The sequence below is a fragment of the Adiantum capillus-veneris genome, chromosome 20 (genome assembly GCF_014529385.1).
Source record: "Adiantum capillus-veneris isolate H3 chromosome 20, ASM1452938v2, whole genome shotgun sequence".
Lineage (NCBI taxonomy): Eukaryota > Viridiplantae > Streptophyta > Polypodiopsida > Polypodiales > Pteridaceae > Adiantum > Adiantum capillus-veneris.
The window spans coordinates 12,744,606-12,770,527 of record NC_140950.1 but is presented as its reverse complement, the minus strand read 5'-3'; the positions used below and the strand labels follow the sequence as shown (position 1 = coordinate 12,770,527).

At 42.3% G+C, this 25,922-nt stretch overlaps 1 protein-coding gene across 3 annotated transcripts in view; it reads right to left on the bottom strand.

Annotated features, from left to right (window-relative positions):
* Positions 1–16,308: 16,308 nt before the first annotated feature.
* The window catches only part of LOC147432113 (protein kintoun-like), a 78,752-nt gene continuing 69,138 nt past the window's right edge, over positions 16,309–25,922 (bottom strand). Inside the window, exons 9-13 of one of the 3 annotated variants that reach the window (XM_086492120.1) lie at positions 17,799–17,876; positions 16,911–16,985; positions 16,814–16,843; positions 16,597–16,675; positions 16,309–16,523 (exon numbers count right to left, since the gene is read on the bottom strand). In XM_086492120.1, coding sequence (XP_086348246.1) covers positions 16,402–16,523; positions 16,597–16,675; positions 16,814–16,843; positions 16,911–16,985; positions 17,799–17,876 — 384 coding nt within the window. In that variant the 3' untranslated portion in view covers positions 16,309–16,401. The other 2 variants (XM_086492119.1, XR_015185518.1) reach the window with 2 other exon arrangements.

Below are 25,922 nucleotides of genomic sequence, written 5' to 3'. Positions count from 1 at the left end.
TTCATGTCATTGGCTTGATAGCTACTCTCTTAGGATGGATGGCACATGTAATTGTATTTTCCACTAGCAAGATGATGTGGACCTTTGCAGCTTTTTGTATGGCTTCTATTGAGCTTCTAACAACATGGCTTGCATGCAATGCTCCATGTCATAGCTTTGCAATACTTCCTTCACCAAATGTGCAAAGGAGGCTTAACGAATCAGTAACTCCATTGTCTTTGATAGTATCTTATCTCAACAAAGGCCATTACAACTCAGCAATGTTGTTGAGGTTGTCGAGGCACGGAGAGGACGTGCACATTCTACAACACATGATGCTTAGCCTTTTTGAAGAACTTGGACTTGAGTCAATTGAAATGCCTAGCTAGCTCTAACAACTCCTCTTCCTGTTCATCACTTGTCCCTCCTCTCCCATCTTGCAATGTAGAAAGAGCTCCCGACCATCGTGGGACGGTCTTGCAGGCCACTTTCACTCAGTGAGTTTGTAGAATGTTCTCATGCGCCCATGGTGCTTCTTTATGGTGTTAGTAAGACCTATCAAATTGAGAATTTTGTCAAGGGTTGCCCGGACTTGCTTACAATTTGCACTTTGCAACCTTGGTGTTGGAGTAATTGTCAGGTGTGATTTTTCATAATTTCTTCCAAAGCCCCCAAAGATTGCACCATATAGTTGGCATTGGTTTGAGCTTCACCTTTACTACTAGGATTGTGTGGAGTACTTGTTTTTCTCACTCATGGAGGCTTACTAGGAAACTCCTAGGAAATCTTGTGGGCCTTGCTTGAATTCTTTGTGGTAACAATTGAAACATTACCATTGAGACAAACAATTGAATTGAGAAGCTCCTCCATCTTGGTGATAACCTCCTCATCTTTTGCACGGGCTTCATTTTGAAAGCATAGTCAATGTGGGGCTTCAACAACATGTCAGATGTCCTTCAAATAACTTGCACATCAACTCCTGGTGAGTGCATCTCTAATTCTTTTCTTGCCTTGTGAACACAAGATACAAAACACAGCACATGTGTTGATGAGTTGATCTTCTTGGCTCAAACATTGCACATCTCCTTAATAGTTTTTTTGGGCTCACAAATAATATAAATGTGAGTGGCTAGTGTGAAATAGATATGTAAAAGCAAGTGCACACAAATCCCTTAAAGTTGTCACTTGCATGTACCATCCACATTGGCAAGTGTTTCAATGGATACGAAGGTCTTCTTACGTTCTCTTGCACCCATGGGTGTCTCTTTTTGATGGTGTTACCAAGCTTTGAAAGTCTTATATAGGCTTCTCTTGCATTCTTTGTTAGGGAGTTTCAACCTATCTCCCCAAAGAGGCAATTGTTTCTCATGAAACCAATGTGTTTTGTTGAAGTCCTTTTTCATGCATCGACCACTGCAAAGAATCACATCCACACGTTGAGGACTGCTTGCAATAACTTAGCTAAATTTGAAGGGGATCGGGGAGCACACCACAGACGGAGAGTGAGAGAGAGAAGGAGACACACACGATGTGGGTGGGGAGACTCAAAGAGTGAGCAGCCCCCTATACACTTATGCTATGTATAAGGTATACAAGTCAGTGGGCGCTCAGACTCTGGGCAGCCGGGCAAGGCACAGGCGCCTATACCCCAACAACCTCCCACTTAAAAGCGACTGTGCCTTTAAGCAAGGGAGCTTAGTCTAAAAACTACAAAAGCTGAGAGAAAACCGCTCTCAATCGATGCCCACTGGCTGGCTGTGATCGTGTGCATCCGGCTGTCCTGCTCCCGTGTAAGTCCATACACCACCAGACGTACCGCACACGTACTGCAAGTATGTACGCAATACCTGCATATCTCCCTCGTGCACTACGCCATCATCAATCAACAAACGACTGACAACCCCAACTGCAAATGCTCCCACTGCAGCTGCGATATCCGGTCTCAAGATCAACATCTCATACATGAGACCACCGAATGCCGATGCAATGCTAGCGGGCCGTGCTAGCTCTACGGAGCATGCATCAACATATATATCCCTGGCAATAGGCATCTCTGACTGACAAGGCGTGTCAGCCACATGTATCTCCTGACTGTCCGCAAAAGACGCATCAACCTGTCGTGCAACCTCAGAGCAAACCAGCTGTTCTAGGTGTCTGCTGGAAGACATATCCTGCACAACTATATCCCCATGCTCACTGTCGAGCATAGAAAGGAATGACTGCATAATCGCTGACATCTCAGCCTCCTCTACAATCATCCACTGTAAACATGACCACTCAATCTGCTGTGACTCACTAGAGCTCTCATGCTCTAACTCCGTATGCATAGACTCTTGCACAACGTCCTCCTGTCGTGACTCACTAGAGCAAGACCGCTCTACCTGTTTATCCTGCATAGAAGTATCTCGCACAATTGACTCTCTGCTTTGCTCAGTCACTAGCAAAGCATGCATGTCTGACTCTGTCACCTCTCTGTGTGACTGCTCAAGTCGTGCCCCAACTGTGTGCACAACGAGCTCACTACTCTGCACTCCATGCAAAGCATCCTGCAACCCATGAGCAAAAGAGACTCGCCTGCTCTCTCGCTCTCTACCTGGCTGCATGATCATAGAGACAACACCGTCTCTCATGTGATCCACATGCAATGGGTAACCTGTACCACTCCTGGCACCTCTCGCAATCACTAACGAACCCAAATGCATCACAAAATCTCGCTCTCGTAGCGAAATCTGACATCCACAATCTCTAAGCTGACCAATCGAGATCAAACTCACTGTCAAATCTGGTACATAGCTCACATGTCGTAACAAGTAAGATGCACCACTCGGTAATGACAGTCTCACATCTCCTACACCTGCTATCGCATGCACCGATCCATCGGTCAAACGTACACTGCCAAGCATCCCGTTAGAATAGCTACAAAACCATGCACGATGCGGCGTGACATGAAACATAGCATCTGCGTCTAGCAACCACTGTGAAGGGAGTGCACTATCCACATGTATAGCATCTCGGGCATAGCTCGAGGTAAAAGTGACATCCCCGTCACTAGTATACTCCGACACTACATCTGCCTCAACTGTCAAAGCAACTGAGTCCATGGCATCACTACATACATCTCTGAGACTGCCATGTCTCCTACGATGTCGCATACGAAGAAAACAACGCCGTCTAACGTGTCCAGAATGACCACAATACCAACATGTCACCTGTCGACGTACTCGTGAATGTACATGTCTCACACGAGTCCGTGATGACTCAGATCTATCATACATATCATGTAATCTGCGCTAAAGTGCTCTCGAAGTAGTCTCATACATAACAAGAGCATATACAGATTCCGCAAGGTGCAAAGAGAGAGTAGATAGTGCCATCTCCTCTAGCTCCTGCCACTGATCGTCAGACATGTTTGAAGGTCTACCTGCATCACCACTCAATGGTCGATGCAACCCTCGCTGTGTCAATGCATCAAGCATACACTCTCTCCATGCCGCAAAGTCTGACCCATCAAACACGTGCATCTGTGAGAGGTCACAATCTGATCGATCACCTGTCTTTGCCATGAGCACAATGTAGCAAACTAGAAAGCAAAACCACCTCACCAACAACACCTGGAAATTGTCTACAAATATGGCCAGAAACACAATGTAAAACCTGTGAGATACACTCCAAAATAGAGCTCCCGCAATGTCTTGAAGTAATTGTCGATCGGTTGAAGCTCACCCAAATTGGAGAAAATGAGCACGTGGGTATGGCAACACTGACGACTATGCCCGGGAGAAGGCAACCTGCTCTGATGCCAATTGTTGGAATTAGGGTTGCAAAAATACACACATAGCTTAGAGAAGATGAAAAATATCAAGGCACACTACACAGAGTGTATTGCTTAGTGCACAATAGAAAGATAAGTTAACCCTAGAATGATAGGCGTATATACAATGCACGGGGAAAAAACCTCCTAGTGAGGGAAAAAATACCCCAACGGTACTAAGCGTGTTCACACACATTACTACCACATATATGGTAACAATACTTACAATGACTCCTGGAAAAGGTAAGAATCCGGTATGAACAAGTATATTTTATAAGGAATTCTGTTTTAATTTGACTCTAATATTTCTTTCATATGCTCATAAGTTTTAAGTGTATGCATACTCTAAATCAAGCTTGCACCAGCTTAGTCTCTCAAGCATCCGGTAGACCTTGCCAATCTATTATGAAAGATGATTAGGGCTAAGTAAAGACATGCTTGTAAAAGCTAAGCCTTCTAAGCACCAAGTGGAGTTAGTCACCATTGTGGAAGAATGTCGACGGGTAAAAAAGGATCCTCTACCCAAAGCAACAGGACTAGCTATGATTGTATTTTCCCTGCCCCATAATCGAGGACAACTATGATTTCAAAGGAGAGAATGTCATGAATATTAATTTCTAACCTTCTAAAAGTGTTTTCCATTTTAATTTGGCCACTAAAGACCAGGGAAAATAAAAAGAGAACAAGTGAAATTGATCAAGTGCTGATGGACCAACCAGTCAAGGCTTGGGACTAAAAGGGGAAAAGTCCATAAAAGAGCGAGGGTAATTGCTAATTAGTTATCTCAGTCATAGGTATAGGTCAAAGAAGGATAAATGTTTCCCGAGCAGCAGCCTTCATCAAAGGCACGGGACAAGTGTTATGGGTGTGCGGGACACTCAAGGTGACACCTTCACCAAGAGACTAAGGGTCCGCAACTTAAAGCACACGGACTCGGAGGCTCGTGTCTAGTCCCCTTTGGCGGCTCGTCCAAAAAATGGCCCGAGATCACGTATAGCTAGATGCGCGCGGGAGCTGTCTGCAGCCTTCATCAAAGGTACAGGACAAAGGAGACGATCGAGAGTACTTATAGGACTTTAGAAATAGAAAGTGGTTATGTTAAGCTCAAGTCATTAGAATAACTCTTTAGATTCCAAGTATGAAGTTTGGAAAGCCTTAGGGTGAAATTCTAACTTCCTACAAATTGTCTAAATTTAGCAAGTTTTGAAAGTAGCTTGGAGGCACCTCCAAAGCACTGTGCTAAGATTTTTCACAGGAGGTGAAAGTTTTAAAGCCCAAAGGGTGAGTTTCATGTCTATTAAAGTTTATCCTAATTTAGCAAGTCTTAAATTAGCAAGTAGGTTGTAGCCATGGGTTCGTTTCATAAGAGTCCAAAGTTTCTGCAAACATTCTACACCTGAGCTAATTAATAAAAGGGTAAGTTTATGATTTTATGAAAATAAAATGAAAAGCTAAAGACTAAGGTTGAATGAACCCTTCCTCATTTTGTAAGTTGACTCTGGTCTTTGTTTACTAAGCTTGGCTAGACCACATGTTCAAAGTAGACTAAGGTTAGATCAGCCCTTCCTCATTTAGTTAATTGACTCTAGTTTTTGTTTACTAAGCTTGGCTAGACCACATGTCCAAAGTAACACACACTTGCTTTGTGTGAACTTAACAAGTGTTTGTGAGTGTGTGTGGCATCTCTATTTGCCAAGAAGAGTCCAAGAGAAGGGGGGGGGGGGGGACCTCTTCATGCATAGAAAGTCAGGACAATTGTGGGATAAGCATGAGTTGCATTATGGGGTGTTCCCACCTCATTGGCCAAGTGTTATGCATTAAGTGACACGGCGCTTCTCGAGGAATCTACGGTGGATATTCATTCCACCGTTGATCCCAATCTTTGCATGGCAAAAAGTTTACGTGCCCAACCTCCCCGCCTCGGATTCGACCTCACCACCTCCCGCTTGAGACCCGCGCTCCCTATCCAGCCCGCCTGTGGCGCTTGCTTGTAATGCATGCGAGTACAGTACTATAAAACACTGCCTCCCCTTGCTGCGTGGATCCGACGGCCTAAAGCCCCCGCCCTGCCGATCGCGTTTCCTGTCGTTGATCCCTCGAGTGACACCCCATGTCACTTATAAACGAGGAGAGGTGGCCTTGCGTTGGGCTTGTGCCGCCAATGACCAGGCGACAGAGGGCGGTCAAGAGAGCGGAAGTAGATATGTCATTGCAGAACGGACTAGAGAGAGTCCCTCACTTCACGCAGAGCTTTCTGGCCCTACCTCTGGACGGAAACCGCTCTCCATCTCTCTCTCTCTCTCTCTCTCTCAATTGCTGCAAGATGACGGCACTTTGCTAAAAACAATGTAGAGCTTCGCGTCCCTGCCTCTGGACGGAAACTGCTCTCTCTCTCTCTCTCTCTCTCTCTCTCTCTCTCTCTCTCTCTCAGTTGCTGCAAGATGACAACACATAGAAAAAACACAAGGTAATTACCTCTGCAAGAAAGAAGTATGTTGCTCTCTCCCTCTTGAATAACAAGTCTTGAGTTCAACTCTTCTCGTCGGATAGATCTTTAAGGTCTCTTCTTCTTCTTTTTCTTCTCTCTCTCTCTCTCCCTCTCTCTCTCTCTCTCTCTCTCCTATTTTCACAGCAATTTCTCCTCTATTTAAGAGCCCAATCTCTTCTCGCCACATGGCATAGCTTAACTTTGCTCCTTTCTCCAAATCGATATTAATTGGATGACTTGGAGCCAGAAAAAAAGGTAATAAAGGGGATGACTTGGAGCCAAAAGAAAAAAGGAACAAACAAGAATACTTGTCACCGTTTTGGCAACATCTTCATCATTATTTCCACAACATCCTTTTGGCTCTCACAATCCATATCTTTATCCTTTTACTTAGGCGATAATCACGCGAGGCTCAGCTACACCCGACCAACTCTAACACAAGCAGCTATTCACCGGCTTAATTGTTTAACTATGCCAAAAAAAAAAGCATAGTTACACCAACTATGCCAAAAAAACAAGTGATAAAATCACAAGGCCTGCCAAATTAAGGAAACTAATAAAGAATATGAAAGTGAAACAAAAAACTACTAGGATGGTAATCATATTGATCCATAGAGAAAGTGATTTACAGATTACATCATAAATGTTGACCGCGATGAAGGATTGAAGAGTATCAAAGTGGTGTTTTGATAGGATAAACACAAACATAATGTATGGAATCATGCCAGGCCTGAGAAAATTTTCTTCTTGAGATGCAATTTTTCAAGTACCCTTTCATATGCTTTGTGTAATGCAATCAATTTATATAATTTTCCATATATATCGTTAACTTAAATATATAAACACAAAAAATGATATGCAATTTTGAGATTCTAGCATGTCAAATGACATGCACTACAAGAGGCTATTCATATTAGCGACGCTCAAAAAAAATAATCCCGGCATCGCTATGAGCGTCACAAATTTACAAGTAAATTTGCGACGCTGATAGCGACGCCGGCTGGGCTAAAAAAAAATAACAGAGAGCGCCCAAAAACTCAGATCTCAGATCTGAGTTTTTCGGCGCCCTCAAGCAAGGAGCAAGTAACGCTCTCCCTCTCCCTCTCTCTCTCTCTCTCTCTCTCTCTCTCTCTTTCTTCTCCACACACACACACACACACACACACACACACACACACACACACACACACACACACACACGAGGAGAGGAAGGAGAGCCAGGTATGCTCCTTCCCTCTCCTCACTCTCATGTTCCCTTCCCCTCTTTCTCTCTCCCTCTCTCTCTCTCTCTCTCTCTCACACACACACACACACACACACACACATAGTGTTTTTGAGAGAGAGAGAGAGAGAGAGAGAGAGAGAGAGAGAGAGAGAGAGAAAGAGTACAAACATAAACAAAAACGCACACACACATACATAAACAAAGAATGCACACACACATTGAGAGAGGAAAAGAGAGAGAGAGCATGCATAAACAAAAAACGCACACATTGAGAGAGGAAAAGAGAGAGAAAACATGCATAAACAAAAAACGCACACACATTGAGAGAGAAAGAGAGAGAAACTAATTTAACATCGTAGGAAACTAATTAAAATTAAAAGACCTAAAGATCTAACCAACGAGGAGTTGAACTCAAGACCTATTATTCAAGAGGGAAATGGCATAACCAATCTATCATACTTGGCATGGGTGATAGAAAGGTTATATCATTTATCTCTTTTTATTGGCACACACATCCACACACGCGCACACACACAAGAAGAAGAGAGTTATAACGTCGTAGGAAACTATCCTAAAAGACGTTAAAGATTAGGTTAGATGTAGACTTACGTTAAATTAGATTTAGGTTTATTTAAGTTAAATTAGATTAGATTTAGGTTTATTTTTAGTTAGATTTACGTTTATTTACGCTAGATTTAGATTTACGTTATATTAGATTAGATTTAGGTCTCCATAGACTGCGATGCCTGCATGAAGCGGGTGAAGAAAGCCCTCAATGGAATATAGGGTATTGCTGCCTTCACTCATGGTGGGCTCCGTCGATCCAAAAGTACTGGTGAAATGTCTTCAGAAGATAGGGAAGAAGGTGGATCTTCACGGCGGCAAGAGTCACTACATCCCCGACAATGACCATCTAGACAACCTCTAGTCATTCAACAGCAACTTCAAAGTTAGTAACAAGAGCAAGAACGGTCCAAAGGGCCAATTGCTGTCGTCAGATGTGGATGGAGATGAGGCAGCGTCACCGCCGGAAGTTAACTCTCACATCTTTAGTGATGAGAATGCCAACTCTTGCCGAGTTATGTGAAAAATTATGTGTTAAATCAGTTTTAAGGTTCTTATAATCCCTGTTAGTTTCGTTCTTTGTTTTTAATATAACATAATTTACGTTAGATTTAGATTTATGTTATATTAGATTAGACTTAGGTTTATTTAGGTTTACCCACACACACACACACACACACACACACACACACACACACACACACACACACACACACACACAAAAGAAGAAGAGAGTTTTAACGTCGTAGGAAACTATCCCAAAAGACGTTAAAGATTAGGTTAGATGTAGACTTACGTTAAATTAGATTTAGGTTTATTTTTAGTTAGATTTACATTTATTTAGATTTACGCTTATTTACGTTAGATTGAGTCCACGCAAGAATTACTTACGGTTTAGGGTTTAGAGTTAGACGAACAGTGAAAAGATCTACTGTGAAAAGATGTTAAGATGCTGTGAAGTGCTACAGCTAGAGAAGAGGCAAAGGGGTTTTGTCCTCGCATCAAGCATTTCTTCGAATGTAAGTCCATGGCCGCCCTAGCATCATGGCATGAGGAGAATAAATCTTCGGATGGTGTGCTACGAATTCCTGGCGTAATGCACTCGCTCCGAACGTGTTTTACTAAAGAAGGAAAGCTTACCGGTTTGAAGTCACACGATTGGCATAAAATGTGTCAGGTACGTTCATAGTGGACTTTAATATCATTGCATAAAATGTGGACTTTAATATCATTGCATAAAATGTGGACTTTAATATCATTGCTGCACATACTTTACAGTTTATTTTACCGGTTTCCATTGAGGGATGTTTGTCTCTCGACATCCGTAACACAATCTACAAACTTGCAAAGCTGGTGCAATGGATCTCACAAAAGGAGATCAACGTAGACTCCATACCATTCGCCAAACTAAATGCTGCGGAGCTTGTGTGCATGTTTGAGAAACATTTTCCTACTACCATGCTAACCATTCAGGTGCATTTTCTTGTTCACATAGTTGATGAGGTGGAAATAGCTGGCACAGTTCATTCCAGATGGATGTTCTTCTTAGAACGTTTCATGAAAACGCTTAAGGAATATGTGCGTCAAAAGGCACGTCCGGAGGGTAGCATGGCAGAAGGTTGGTTGGTATCAGAGTCCCTAGTGTACATTGGAGAGTGGCTAGACGGATTTGATAAAGCCCGGGACACGCTATGGCGAACCATAGATGATGAGCGCATATCTGGGATTGTCATGTGCAATCTCGGTGTTGAGAAGAAGATGACGGAAGATCTAGAGGCTAAAATCAACCGATTTTGCATGCTTGACAATCCAGTGATGCAAAAGTGGATTTCACAATATGAGGATCCAAAGCAAGAGCGACAAAGGGCACGAATCGAAAGTATGTAAATAGTTAACATCCCCCTTTTACAAGTTATGTGCTTGAAAGCTCTCATGTAAGTTATGTGGCTCTGGCAGGTAATATTTCATCCTACAAAGTCTACATCAAACTGGTGGTACGTCATAGAGGTAGCCCCTCGTAGTGCAAGGACGTATGAAGGCTACCATGTGCCAATCACAACGGCATCAATGGAGGAGATTAGAGAAGATGCTCAATCAGAAGCCGCTGCGGTGGTGCCAGACGAGCATCAAGATGCTACTACTCTATATGGGGTGCATGCAGAGGAGCTACAAAATGAAACAGAGGATATGTGTTTAAACGGAGACCTCTATATAGATATAGGAAGTTATGCTGAGTTATGCGAGGATGAGAGAGAGATCTCTTAAAGCCACAAATATTGTATTTGAACAATTTTGCTCCGTGTTGTAAAAGCTCTGGCTCTCTAAGTACCTTCCATGGTGTATAACGCTCTTTTCTACTCGCGCTCACATCTTTTGATTGAAAATTCTGAGTTTTCGACTTGCCTCTTCTATCACTCAATTCATTGCGTCATTGTATTTATATGCGTCATTACGTCATTGTATTTAATGGTCTTTGCATCATTGTCTACTCTATTCATTCAATATTAAGTTTAAATATTCGTGTGTTTAATGCAGGTATGGATGATGAGGAGTTTCTTTCTTCTTTGTCACCGCAGCAGAGACAGTGGTACGTGGAGCGTCATCGCTCTGGCGCATCATCGCGCGTTCCTACTCCATCCGCATCTCCCTCTCTTTTGGAGCATTCGGCGCGCTCCAAAGCTTCGGCGTCGACGAGACGATCTTCACACTCGTCTAGACACCGGCGCTCTAGTGGTGGTGGTGGCGGTTGTTGTGGGGATTCCGCCGCCGATGCCTCTACACCGCCTCGTGTTCGACGAGGCTCTTTACCCTCCCCTTCTTTGCCCGCCCCCACACCAGCCACAGCATCGCCATCTACGCCAGGTTTTGCGCGGCTGACTGTTCCTAGCAGCTACACACCTCTACCTACTCCGCCAGGAGCCACCCCACTCGACACTCCTCGCTTCGGGGCCCAGACGTCGGTGGAGACACCTGACGTCCGTACCCCCATCGACACGCCGCTAGAGATCCCTGCCGGGACACCCAGGTTCACGCGTCACCGGCCAGAGGGCTTGCCTTACTCCGTCGACTTCAGCGGCGGCATCATCATGGATGATGACGGCAAGAAGGTGATCTCGCGCATGCGTGGTCTTTGCTCTCAGCTGTTTAGACACTACATACTAAACAAATGGAGTGAAGTACCAAGTGATTTAAAAAACAAAGTCATCAGCATACTTCATGATGAGTTTTCCGTTCCAACACGGGATCAGCGCTTCAATGAAGACCCGATGAAGATTCGAATGCGCGAATACTGCAAACACAAGCGTTCCGAAGTGCAAAAAGCAATCAAGCATGGGTGGAACAGGCCAGATTGGCTGGACAAAGAAGATTGGAAGAATGCGAAGAAAGCAGCGCGCGAGAATCCCGACAAGTGGAAGCAACAAAAGGATGTAGCCAGAGCGCGAGTAGAGGCAGGGAGCTCGCACCACTTGGGGAGCGGTGGATGGGCATCATTTGAGGCCGATTTTGTAAGTGTTTTCGCATTGCTCTTTATGTTCGATAGTTTAGGGTTTATGAGTTTTTTAATTCTAACATAATGAAATCTTTGTATGTTTTGACAGTAGTCAATGACAGGACGTGATCCCGCACCATACGAGCGCGAGTACGCGGGCAGGAAGGGCTTAAACGCCCTGATGGACATTCTCAGTTCTCGCGGCGGAATGGTTAGTATTAGGGTTTACTCTTTTCTATTTTTTGTATTGTTTTATAAATGTCGTTATATGTTTATACTTACTAAAAGCTGTCTTATTGTCTTTTTTTGCAGAATCCGACAGATACGCCGCTTGGATGCGATGAGACGTCTGACTAAACGACGTCAGTTTAGCCGTAGCTAGATAGCATTAGTTTAGGGTTTCTCATAGCTTATGTATCATGAGACGGATTTTATACGTCTTTTTGAACCATGTATATTATTACATTTGTCACCGCAGCTCATTTTGCCAATCAATTCTTTATGCCTATGATGTTGTACAATTGTCATTATTACATTTGCCAATCAATTCATTTTGCCTATGATGTGTACAATTGTCAATTTTACGCTTGTCAATTTTGCAAACAATGCGTCTTGTGGGTGACTATTTTGGGTCTATTATCTACCCTTGCACTTTTTTTAAAAAGTGAATCAAGTAGAATATGGTTGATGGATGGCAGGGCATTCAATGCCCTATCACCAAAAAAAAATTCTCTCGGGCGTCGCTATAACCGTCGCTATTTATGGCTCTGGAGCGTCGCTATAAGCGTCGCTATAGACTTCTATGTAAACGTCGCTATAACCGTCGCTATATAGCGACGCCTATAGCCTCGCATATAGCGACGCTCTCGTAGTGACGCTATTAGCGACGATTTTAGCAACGCCGGGGGTTATAAAAACCCAGTGTATTTCCGTCGCTAACAGCGTCACAAGAGCACACAACCTCTTGTAGTGATGAGTTTTTTTTAAAGCACATGTTTTGATAGGCAAAATAGCCCTTGACAAAAAAAAGCGTCAATTTTAGGCGTTGATCTAAGGTTAGATCCCACTTTAAAATCTCTACGACTCTAAGCTTTTAAAAAAAACATAAGCATAGAGAATTGAATTAAAAAAACACCCTTAAGCTCTACACCCTAAGCTTTAGATCCCTATGCTCTACACCCCACTTTAAAATTCTACATTTTTAAGCTCTAGAGCGTCTTTTACAAATTAAAACTATAGATCCCTAAGTTGTAAATCCCATTTTAAAAGCTTTAAAGTTCTAAGTTAGTAAGCCCTAAAAGTCTAACGTCTCGAGGTGACCCTCCCCCTACCTGTGGATCCATGTAACATTTTCACTTTCTTTAATTCAAATTTTTACCTTCTAATAAAAAAAAACTCTAGTTCCTCATTGGATTAGCTTTAAAATCTCAAAAAAAAAAATCTTTAAAGATTAAAGCTCTAAAGGATAAATTCCTTCCATAAAGTTTTAACCAACAAAAATGACAACTTTAGTTATTACCTAACCCTTGATATAAAAAAAGCGTCAATTTTAGGCCTTGAGGCTAGATCCCACTTTAAAATCTCTACATCTCTAAGCTTTTAAAAGAAACATAAGCATAGTGAATTGAATTAAAAAAGCACCCTTAAGTTCTACACCCTAAGCTTTAGATCCCTATGCTCTGCACCCCACTTTAAAAATTCTACATTTTTAAGCTCTAGAGCGCCTTTTACAAATTAAAACTGTAGATCCCTAAGTTGTAAATCTCACTTTAAAAGCTTTAAAGTTCTAAGTTAGTAAGTCCTAAAACTCTAGCGTCTCGGAGTGACCCTCCCCCTATCTGTGGATCCATGTAACATTTTCACTTTCTTTAATTCAAATTTTTACCTTCTAATAAAAAAAAACTCTAGTTCCTCATTGGATTAGCTTTAAAATCTCAAAAAAAAAAATCTTTAAAGATTAAAGCTCTAAAGATAAATTCCTTCCATAAAGTTTTAACCAACAAAAATGACAACTTTAGTTATTACCTCAAGTTTCAACCGTGAATGAAATTCTCAAAATGAAAAGATGGGTAAAAGAACTTCTCAAATTTCAAAATGAAAAAGTGACTCTTGGGATGTGTGGAGCCTCTAAGCTTTATCATTTAACATATAAGGATGAAATTCTCAAAATGAAAAGATGGGTAAAAGAACTTCTCAAATTTCAAAATGAAAAAGTGACTCTTGGGATGTGTGGAGCCTCTAAGCTTTATCATTTAACATATAAGGCTGTCAAAGTTTCATGCTTTCTAAGACATTGGGCAACACAAAATCTTTTCTTTGATATATAAGCGTTCATTTCATTTTTCAAAACTCAAGACATGTCCATCATTAGATTTACACACTCTTCATTTCAATGAGTGCCCACTATCTTATTTCAACCAATCAACAGTTTAAGTCTATCAAAAAATACTTGAAAATACAATTCAATTTTATTCCTATTTTAGTCAGCAAAAAGAGAAGTGATCTCTATAGCCTTTGCCTTTGGGCAGGCCAAAAAGCATAGTTACACCAACTATGCCGGTTAGCTGACGGTCAACTGTGTTCTCTCTCCTCTTGCGCCTAGCGCTCTCTCTCTCTCTCTCTCTCTCTCTCTCTCTCTCTCTCTACCTGCTGCTTCCCGCTCAGTGTCCGTACCTACCATGGTCAAGCTTACGGCTAACTAAGCCTCGCATGAGCACGTCCTTAGCTACTATCCCTTTGTTATATTGCTCAACAAGAAACCTTACATTTGACAGAGCTATCTCTTTGCAAGCTCTTGAATAGAGTTATTATTGTACCTTCGACAGGCTTTTTGGCAACTCTAGAGACATTTTATACTCCATAGGCTAGGTGCACACGAGAGAACGAGAGAGAGAGAGAGAGAGAGAGAGAGAGAGAGAGAGAGAGAGAGAGAGAGAGGCCTTTAGGCACTAGTGTGTCAAAACATTAGGTTTAATGTTTTTGGTAAAATAATGTTAATGTTATGCCTCATTAAAAAACCAAGCATGATATGGTTCTTATTATTTGTTGTGTAAAAAGAAGATACCTCAATTTCCTTGTTTCACATAACAACCAAAAATAGATCATCCATATTTTTCCTTTTTTGTGAGCAAAACCAAACTTCTCACCAAACTTTTTGTCAGCCTCTTCACGATGGTTAAAGATTCCATTGCTAAAGATGAGTAGTGTGCAAAGAAGCGATGTTGAAAACAATTTATCTCTCTAATCGTTTCTCAAAACTCTGAATATTGCCAACATTTAAACTCTGAATATTGCCGACATTTCCTTCGCGCAAGTGATGATCACAACTTGCCCTTAGCTATATATAATCATGAAGAGATGGCAATTACATTGGGGTGGGGAAGTTCCCTTTGTGCAAGCAATGATCATGGCTTGCCCTTAACTATACATAATGGCAATTACATAAGGGTTGGCACCTTGATTCCTGTTTTAAATAATTCCTTCTCAAGCATTCTCATCTTATAATCTTGCCTCAAGTGAAGTTCTGTGATGAATAGTAGTTTGCTCTCTCTTTTGCAAAGAAGATAGTAGACATCAATGATCCTTCCTTGTCCTTGCAAGAGAAGGAGAATCTAGCACAAATTGGATCACAGAAACTTTACAAGGAGAGAGCCTACAAGTGACACTACCAATGCTATGCTATGTGCATCTAACTTTATGACAAAATGCTGTCCACGAGTTATTTTTTCAAGGGACCAAGTTTTGATTTTTATTTGATGATAGCATCAATTGCAAACCATTTATTTGCAATGCTAAGATGGATTTGGATGGAACTAAAACATTATGTTGCATCTCTCACATAGTTTGCTTCTTTCCTACAAGCACACGATTCACATTGTCAATTGTTTTTGCCAAGCTATTAACCGTATCAAGTTAAAATTTCTTTAATGCTTAACTAATTGAAATTAAGATCCCACTGCCAATGATGAGTCTCGCTAGATGATGAAGTGCTACCTACAAAGAAGCAAAGCACCACCACCACCACCTTTCAAAAGCTCTCCAAGGTAACAACAAATCTCCTTTGCACCGATGCAAGAGATGAAGCCTAGAAAGAGCTAGCAAGTTGCTTGCCTCAATAGTGTCCACTAGGCAGTCACTTTTCAAAATGTGCCATATCATGCGAGTTAACCGGAGAGGATTATCAATCTTCAACAATGTATACTTGTATACATGCGGTGGGTTTTTTTTAATAGACCCATAGTGGAAACATAACATGTATACTGGATTATTACTAATAATCTCTTGAATGCATGTGATAAAAGGGAGCTTTTCATGAGCAACTGCTGTGGGCAATGTCGCCACATAATCATGAGCTGTGTAGACAGCTCTAGTATACACAACTTCCTAACCTCCTATATCTTTTCAGTTTGTCAGCAAATGAGCTTGTTCCCATTCCAAAGGAATCATTACAACTAAATGGGATGTTCCGAAGACTTGCAAGTCTTAACATTAAGGAGTTTTTAGGTATGACAAGGGAAAAAACACACACATAGAAGGGACACGTTTACAAAGAAACAAATAATATCACTATTTCCATTCATTTCCATCCCATACACTTTGTTGACAACGGAGTGGACAAACACCCTAAGAGTGTGTACATGACTTTACAATACTATCCTCATCAGATGGTCAAGCCTGCCACATACGAGCTAAGTTAACCAAGTTTCTAGCAGCATCATAAGACCAAAGGAATGAGAACCTGCGAAAACGTCTATCAAACAAATAACGAGACTCACTGTAAAGGTAAAGGAAGAAAGATCCATTACAGGAAAGAAGCAGGTCCATTCTTTGTGGAATAATTTAACTCAAGGAAGCGAGAGAAAATTAGCAGGAATACTTAACTTGGGTTGCATCCATGCCATTACAATGCGCACAAGATAGTTAAGTATGAACAATGCTGACAATTTTGTCCAGTATGCCAAGAGAGCTTTACCAAGAGAATCAACATCCATATTGCAGACCTAGTCATTTTGAGAAAGTCGCAGCCTAACAAGGCATACCTGGTGTCTGACACTCTCCAAGATGCTTCCGTCCCCACAAGTGCACCGAGAATTTAACAACATTTATCCCTTGCTTAACCTGTAGGCATGACAAAACATGTGTTATGCTTGGCAGTAGGGTAGCAAATACATCATAACTGTCATCTAAATGCTTTCATAGGTGATTAGCATGACCTGAAAAATAATGCAGTGATACTCCCATGTGCCTCAACATCACCTGAGTGAGTAATTTTTGAACATACAATGGCTATCAGAGAGAATCCATGACATCTTCATCAACCAGGGCGTGAAGGTGTGGCAAGTGTTGGTAGCACCACTTCTAACTTGTGAGTCGCTTTGTCGAACTTGGCAGAGCCTTTTGCTGAATCAACTGTATATCTCCATTTGACCTGCTCAATATACCGTCTCTCAAAAACTTTTCAAACACTTCCACTTCACGTAGACCTTAAACCCACAAGCTTATCCAGACCTTCAAGATTCAGCACAAACTGACCCCTAGTGTCTCCTGCAAAGCACTTTTATCATTGAAGGGGAACCTCTGAAGAAGTAATTACAATGTCTAAATCCTTCAACCTCGGTCTCTGATTGAGAAGGGAATGGCCAAGAAAGAGGAACAGCTACATCTTCAGATTGCCACAACCTTTACAGCTTACCCTCCCTAGATCATGTAGTGTTGCAAGGGGTTTAAACACGTGCTACGAAGGCCATAGCACATGTAAATAGGAATGCACTGCATCATCTCCTTGATCTTCCTGAAAAGCACTAGAGCCTTTCATGTTGTAATATCAGCAGACTGCTAACTTCGGATACATATATGACTGTGACTGCTAACTTCGGATACATATATGACTGACACCAAAATCGGCATATTGACTTTAAAGTATGTCAAGCTACAAAAACCATCAGCCTAACAGCCAATAATCCCACTATACTGTACAGGCAAAATCGGCATAGTCTCATATCCCTGTTCCTACTCACCTGCTCACACATCCTGATGAAAATCAGAAAGACTTGAGTTCTCTTGCAGTTAAGGAGTGCAGGGTACAATTAAGTAAAATAAAGAACCTGAACTATATAGAACCAAGCGAATAGCTAGCATTTTATCTACGCAAGCTACTCCGCAAAAGTGCCCCAATACCGTTATAGGTCCCTCTCTAAAACTTAACAATAGAAGATTCATAAGGCACAGAAACTATCAATACCTGAAGTTTATAAAGACCTCGAACAACTAAAAGTGCCTGTGTATCTGAAACATCCAGCTCTACTTCAGTGGCAGTCACCTACAAAATATTGAAGATGTTGACTGGCATTGTTTTAATCAGCTGTTGCCAAAAAAGCGGAGAGAAAAGAACATAAAGATTCACTTTGAGCTTGTCTGATTGGAAAAATTTCAAACACTACTCCAAACTAGTCACAAACATCATGAACATGGATTGATTGCACATTAGCTGTCAAACATGTCAGCATAATCCTTTCATTATCCTGATAGATGGCTTTAAATCTGCACATGGTATGCTTCACTGTTAGTAGGCAAACACTGCGATGATGTAGTTCCAAGAACACCATGAGGGTATTGAGAGCAATGGGCACTGCTGGGAATGAAGAATAAATCCTCAAATAGAATGAATCTGACAATATGGGCAATGAGACTTGCAATTATGATTTGTTTCCTGGACATTCTTCTATTTTACATAGCATACACAAGAGATAAGGAGTTTAGGGTGTCTTGATGGAAGCATCCTTTCAGATAATGCCGATTGCTCACTAAACCTAAGTTTTGAAGCTGGTTAATATTTTATGTTTAGACCAAAATATCCTGTGGCTCGTTTCTTTCTCCTTACATCCAGGGAGTAGACATAATGTAGAGGATCATCTTTATGCCTTCTATGTTGCAGTTTACTTGTGGAAGAAAAGGTCAAGAGCTTTGAGTACACTGAATGCAGAGCACTTTCAGGTAAGAGAGACCACAAAGTGAAACAGAAGCATCTTCTTTAAAAGCTGTCAACATGAGGAGAAGCAGATGAGAAAGAACGAAAGATATATTAAAGTTCTTTGAAGGCCCAGAATTGCCCACGAGATTAGGACAAGGTACAATGATATCTCTCATCAGAGAGTGTCACAGAAAATGAAGAATGAACCTAATGAAATACCTAGCTTAAATAGGAAAGATAAAGCTCCTGAATGACTTTAGAGCTGTAGGCAACAACTAGTGAGTCGTAGGAGCTGCTCAGCACAGTATCTCCAAGGATTGAATCGAGAGGGAAAGACTGTTGAGTGGTATTGCATTGCTCCTCCAAAGGCGGGCAATGATAGCTTGAATCTGCTCATGATGAGGAAGCTGTAAACGAGGTCCTCAAGGTCATAGACGCCTCGCTCTACTAATGGCAATGGCCCTTTCCACAGTAAGGTCTATAGAGTGGCGTCTATGATAGGGTAGGTCAGTGGATAAGGAAGTGAAGGCTGCTGGAACTGTAGTGCTGGAATTCAATAAGACTGTGAGGGCTCTCTGTGTTGGCAGCATTGGGTCACATACTCTCCTGTCCCTCAAAAGCCCAAGGCTCCAATAAAAGAAGCCCAAGGCACGTTTAATCCACAAAGCACATGATCTGACACGATGGACCAAATTCTTCACCAAAAAAGCAACAATACCTCACTCAAGCCTCATGATAAACAGTGCAGCAGCACATGTAGTGCTCCACTTACTCTACCTCCCTCCTAAAAAACATGTGGCATATGGGATCATCCCGTGATGTACCATCATATCTACCTGTCTACAATCTTAGAATCTGTGAGAAGGTACGCATCTGGCCATATCTTTGCTGATGCCACTCCACGTATACCGCATGGATTCCTACCGCTCATGGCGCCCGAGGATGCGAGGATCTTCATACGTAGACAAGGTCTACATCGGAGGATAAAGCAGGACCACACGCACTCACACTCAATCTCTTGCGTAAGCTGCTGATGACGTGGCAGCTATACGGACGCCTGCAATTTGCGCTGACATGTTGACGTGGCAGACAATACGGATTTCCGCGTTTTACAGTGATGATGTGGCAGCTGTATGGATCTCCGCAAAACGTGCTGGCTGCTTTTGAGGCCAGATGCTTTTGAGTTTGAAGCTTTTTATGTAACTGCCTTTCATAGGCCAATGGCTTTTAAATATGTGCAGAGGGCTCAGTCTCTAGCACTCTTCCTAGTGAAGGTGCAGAGGGGAGTACCGGCATTGTACTAAGTTCAAGCAATAAAAAGAAATACCGAAAGGGGCGCCAAGGTTTGGGGCCAGTGCTCTCTTGCGGTGGAACTCCGCCACTCCCCGTCTCGTGTCGTGCATTTCTTTTAGTTCAGTCGTTATTTGAAGTGCTTAAAGTTGTTCAGTCCTTGTGACAAAGGCTTACCAGGAGAGTTACCTCTTGCTTGTCCAAAAGATCATACGATTGATTTGATTCCCGATAGTACACCACTGAACTAGCCATCTTACCAACCTAGCCGAGCCCAAAATGTAGAAATGAAGAACCTGAACAGATTCCCCATTCTGAGGATTGATGATATACTTGATAGACTTCAGGGTTCTACTTGCCGAATTGATCTGAAGAGTGATTATCATCAGATCCAAATTGCTCCTGGAGATGTCTAGAAGATAGCTTTCATGACAAATTTTGGTTTGTACGAATATTTGATGATGGCATTTGGCCTTACAAATCCTCCAGTGACATTCAATTGTATGATGGATAGGATTTTCAAAGAGTACCGATCGTTTGTGCGCACTTTCTTTGACAACATTATTGTCTTCTCCAAGAATGAAGCAGTGAAGGAGTACGAGCGGAAGTGTGACGCGAGAGAGAGTGCGAGAAGAAGAGCACGACGATATGGTGAACTCGCTCTACTGTAATGTGTAGAGCATAGTGAGTTCTTATTAGGTTTTTACAAAAGAACATGTGTACATACCTGGCGGCCCGCCCACTTACCTGGGTGACCACATTGGGCTTTATACCCCAACAACCTCCCACTTAAAGTCCAATGTGGTACTTTAAGTGTGAGAGAAGCTACTATACAAGCTAATATACAAGAGATGTAGAGAAGTGATGTACTACCCTACACCTAACTGCTTGCGAAAATGCGCAAAGCTCTCTGAGGGAAGTCCTTTTGTAAGTAGATCAGCAGGATTTTCTGTGGTGTGAACTTTGACAAGCTAAAGTTGCTTATCCTCGAGCATTTCCCTGATGAAATGATACTTCACATCCACATGCTTTGTCTTTGAGTGATAAACTGGATTGCGAGCCAATTGTATAGCACTTTGACTATCACAATATAACACAGGCATCTCTTCTTTGATTCCCAAATCTGTTACTAGTCGATTAAGCCAAATTGATTCTTTGCATGCCTCTGATGCTGCAACATATTCAGCCTCTGTAGTAGACTGAGTAACACAATCTTGTAATCTAGAACGCCATGATACTGCTCCACCAGCCAATGTAAAGACATACCCTGACGTAGACCTTCGGTTGTCTAAGTCACCTGCATAATCTGAGTCTGTAAAACCCTTTACACTTAGCTTCTGACTCCCATAGCATATACGCATACTCTTTGTAGCTTTCAGGTATCTCAATATTCCTTTCACTGCCTCGCAATGTTTCTTGCCTGGGTTTGACATGCATCGACTTACTACTCCCACTGCAAATGCAATGTCTGGGCGAGTAGCAATCATTGCATACATCAAACTACCCACTGCAGACGCATATGGAATCTTATCCATTTCAGCCCGTTCTTCCTCAGACACAGGACAATCTTGTTTGCTAAGTTTCACATATGGTGGCAATGGAACACTCGATGCCTTTCCCTTCTCCATATTGAAACCTTGCAAAACCTTGTCAATATACTCTGTTTGAGATAACCAAATCAACTTCTTTGATCTGTCTCTCTCAATGCGCATACCAAGTATATGACTTGCCTCACCCATGTCTTTCATGTCAAACGATTTTGCCATCTTTGACTTCAAAGCTGAAATTTCTTCAATGGGCTTGCCAGCAATCAACATGTCATCCACATACAAAATAAGGATCAGCCAACTGTCATTCTTAGCCTTCTTTGTATATAGACAGTGATCGAACTCACTACGTTTGTAGCCTTGAGAAAGCATAAACTTGTGGAATTTATGGTACCATGCCCTCGGTGATTGTTTTAAGCCATAAAGACTCTTTAACAACTGGCATACCCAATCTTCCTTGCCTTTCTCAACAAACCCTTCTGGCTGCTGCATGTAAATTTCCACATCTAAATCACCATGCAAGAACGCTATCTTGACATCCATTTGGTGCAACACCAAATCTAATATGGCAACCAATGCAAGAAAGCATCTCAATGTAGTCATCTTGACCACCGGAGAGAAGACTTCCTCAAAGTCAATGCCTTGTTCTTGCTTAAAGCCCTTGGCAACAAGCCTTGCTTTTTACTTTCGCTGACTATCATGAGCGGTGATCTTATACCTGTAAACCCATTTACAGGGTAGAGCCTTTTTGCCCCGTGGTAATTTAACTAGCTTCCATGTCTGGTTTTTATGCAGAGCTGTCATGTCTGACTGCATGGCCAATTGCCAATTCCCGGAGTCCTTCATTTGCACTGCTTCCTTGTAACATGAAGGCTCATTGCAATCAGTCAACATGACATAGTTCATAGATGGAACAAACCTATCAGGAGGTCGCGTGACACGTCCAGATCTACGCACAATAGGTGGCTCCGGCTCAGCCACAACCTGTGGTTCCACTCTATCCTGTCCTTGCTCCTCTTGAGCCCTGACATTTTGTCTTGCACGTGCAGGTCCATCTTCTTGGAAGACAACTCTTCTAATCTCCTCAACCCTCTCTGGTTTAGAATGATATTTGGATTCATTAAAGTGAACATCATTGCTGCGGACAACCTTTCTGGATTCGGGATCCCAAAGTCTGTACCCCATCTCACCAGAATTACCATAGCCTAGAAAGATGCACTTTCTACTCTTTGGCTCAAGTTTGTTCCTAAATTCTTTTGGAACGTGAGTATATGCCTCACAGCCAAAGACTCTGAGATGCTTGTATGAAAGCATTTTGCCTGACCATACCATCTCTGGCACTGAATCCTTCTACAAAACCTTGCTAGGAGATCTATTTACAAGATGAACAGCTGTTGATACAGCTTCAGCCCAAAACCCATTTGGCAGCTGTGCATTAGACAACATACTTCTGACCTTTTCTTGTATGGTCCTATTCATCCTCTCAGCAACACCATTTTGAGGAGGATTGTAAGGAGCAGTAAGTTCACGTTTTATACCTTTTGACTCACAAAAGTCCTGAAAGGCCTTTGAAACATACTCTCCACCATTGTCAGTGCGTAAGCATTTAAGCTTCTTGCCACTCTGATTCTCCACAAGTGTCACAAACGTTTTGAAAACACTAAACGCTTCATCCTTGTGCTTGAGAAAGTAAACCCATACTTTCCTCGAGTAATCATCTATAAATGTCATAAAGTAAGAAGCTCCCCCTAGAGATAGGTTAGGCATAGGTCCACACAAATCACTATGAACAAGTGCCAACTGTGTATCTCTTCTACTGCTTCTATGCTTATGTGGCTGCTGTGTTTGCTTACCATACAGACAATGTTCACAGAATTCAAAATCATTAAATGAAAAGCCAGGCAAATAACCAGAACGAGACAAGATTTCCATTCCCTTCTTGGACATATGTCCTAACCGGCTATGCCACAAAGAAACGTTCGGCTGCTCGGTTACATTGATTACATTTTTAGAGACATTTGATACATAAATCATGTAAAGTCCTCTAGACTTTACTCCATGTGCTACTGTCATAGAACCCTTGGATATCTTCCACATGTTCCGTCCAAAAGTGGTGACGTAGCCAGCATCATCAAGTAAACCTGTGCTGATCAAGCTCTTTGTAATTGCGGGAACATGTCTCACATTCTTCAGCGTGAAAGAAGAGCCATTCTGAAACTTCAATTGAACATCTCCAACACCTAAGATCTCACATGTTTGCCCATTGCCTAGCCGAACATTGGAGACACATGAAGTGATGCCCCTGAGTCTATAATCCAGTCACTCAGTGCATTTCCATCAGATGCTGTAAGAAGAGCTGAGTCCATTGTATTCTTCAAGAAGTAGATGTCTCCTGACACTAGACTGTCATCCTCTGCAACAGTGTTTGTCACATTTATTTCTTGAATCTTCACTGAGGACTTGTTCTTCTCACCATGGTCTTCAGCTTTCTCTTTGCCTTTTTCTGCTTTCCATTCTCTGCAGTCTCTTTTCATGTGACCCTTCTTGCCACAATGGTAGCATTTTATGTCACTCTTGCCTTTAGCACTGCGGGACTTGCTACGAGACTGATTCCTCTTTCCACCTTTGTACTTTTCTTTGGTCCTTCCTCTGACAACTAAGGCTGTTCCTTTGCCTTTGTCCATTGTCTTTCTATTGGTTTCTTCAGTAAGCAGACTTCCTTCTACACTTGCTATGTTCAAACCATTTGGAGGTGCAGAATTACTCAAAGCTGTGCGAAAAGTGTCCCAACTTTTCGGCAATGTGATCAACAGGAACATAGCTCTAACAGGTTCGTCAAACTTGACACCTTGAGCTGACAACTGACTGTAGATTGTGTTGAATTCATTCAGATGATTGGACATAGGTGTCCCTTCTTTCATTTTCAAGTCAACAAGCTTCTTAAGCCAGTATACCTGTGAAGCTGCACTCTGCTTCTCATAAAGATCACTCAACTTTAACCATGCTTGATAAGCCAACATCTCGTCTGCTACATTGAAGTAAACGCTTTCTGCCAAAGTCAACATAATGGTAGAAAGTGCCAATTCATCCATTTCGCTCCATTCATCTTCGTCCATATCTTCTGGTTTTATCCCCTTGAGCTTTATAGGTTTTATCTGCTTCTTTTGTACCAACACGTGCCAAATCTGCTTCTTCCACAATGGGAAATTGGTTCCATCCAGCTTCTTGATATTGTAAAGAGCAGTGTCCTGTGATCCAGCCATAGCTACGCTTCATAGTGGTTTACTTTCCTGGGAAAAATTCGGCAGAGTTTCCCCTGTAAACTGACCTCTGAATCAATATCAACCTGTCAAATGAACCAAGAAAGCTTCAGATTCTGCATAAATTTCGGCAGAGTCTCCTTTGTAAAATGGCTCTGGTGTACTCAAAAAACAGACCAAAAAACACCTCAAAAAACACTGTCTCTCTGACACTGTAAGCTGCGGGTAAACCTGTCATGCACCTGTATTGTCTCTCACTGTCCTGTCACTGTCCTGTAAGCATAGACTGTGACAATGCCTCAACGGCAGTAAAGCAAAGATGCAATCCCAACTGTCTAACTCACAGTCAATACATCCTAGCTGCCTATCTAAGGGTGCTCGAGGGATCGCCCCAAGACCTGTATCACCGAAAGGATCTCAACATTCGAGAATCCCCCAACTCAATAAAACCTCACTCGACCCTCAACAAAGGCTGCAGTAAATCTGACAGTACATAAACTTCCCATAAAGTCATACATCCACAAATTTCCCACTGTATGCTGTAACCGCTGCGGCGGTTGTTTGCTGCGTGACTCACAGCCAGCAAACCCTCAACAGACATACATCATCTCAGACAATACATCCCATGTGGAAGTACCTGCAATGTCAGGATGAAATCTGGAATATCAAGCAGCAAACACAAGCTACCTGATGAACTAGTGGATGTCGCCTACAGTCTGTGTGTAGATGCGCCCGTGTCGTATGTGACACGCCTCCAAGAACTGTGAGCCGTCCTTCGATGTGTAGACAGCCACAAATCAACACTCTGGGAGTGTCGATATCCTCAGCACCTGCAATCGTAGGCCAAAACCCCAAATTTGCAGAGTCGGATCTGCACCCACCGAGACCACGTAGTCGAAAATGGCCTGCGCAGACCTTTGTCGAAGCCGAACGGTGGCCGAGATGACCTCACGAGATTTGGGGCCGTGTCTTTGCCTGTCGAATTTCACTCCAATCTGAGCTGGTGACTCTAGCCTCCTGCAGTGCTGCCCCGAGCCTCGATCTGAGCTCTGATACCAGTTGAAGGAGTACGAGCGGAAGTGACGCGAGAGAGAGTGCGAGAAGAAGAGCACGACGATATGGTGAACTCGCTCTACTGTAATGTGTAGAGCATAGTGAGTTCTTATTAGGTTTTTACAAAAGAACATGTATACATACCTGGCGGCCCGCCCACTTACCTGGGCGACCACATTGGGCTTTATACCCCAACAAGCAGAACACACACATTACCTATTGTAGGTTTTTCTAGGCACTGCGGA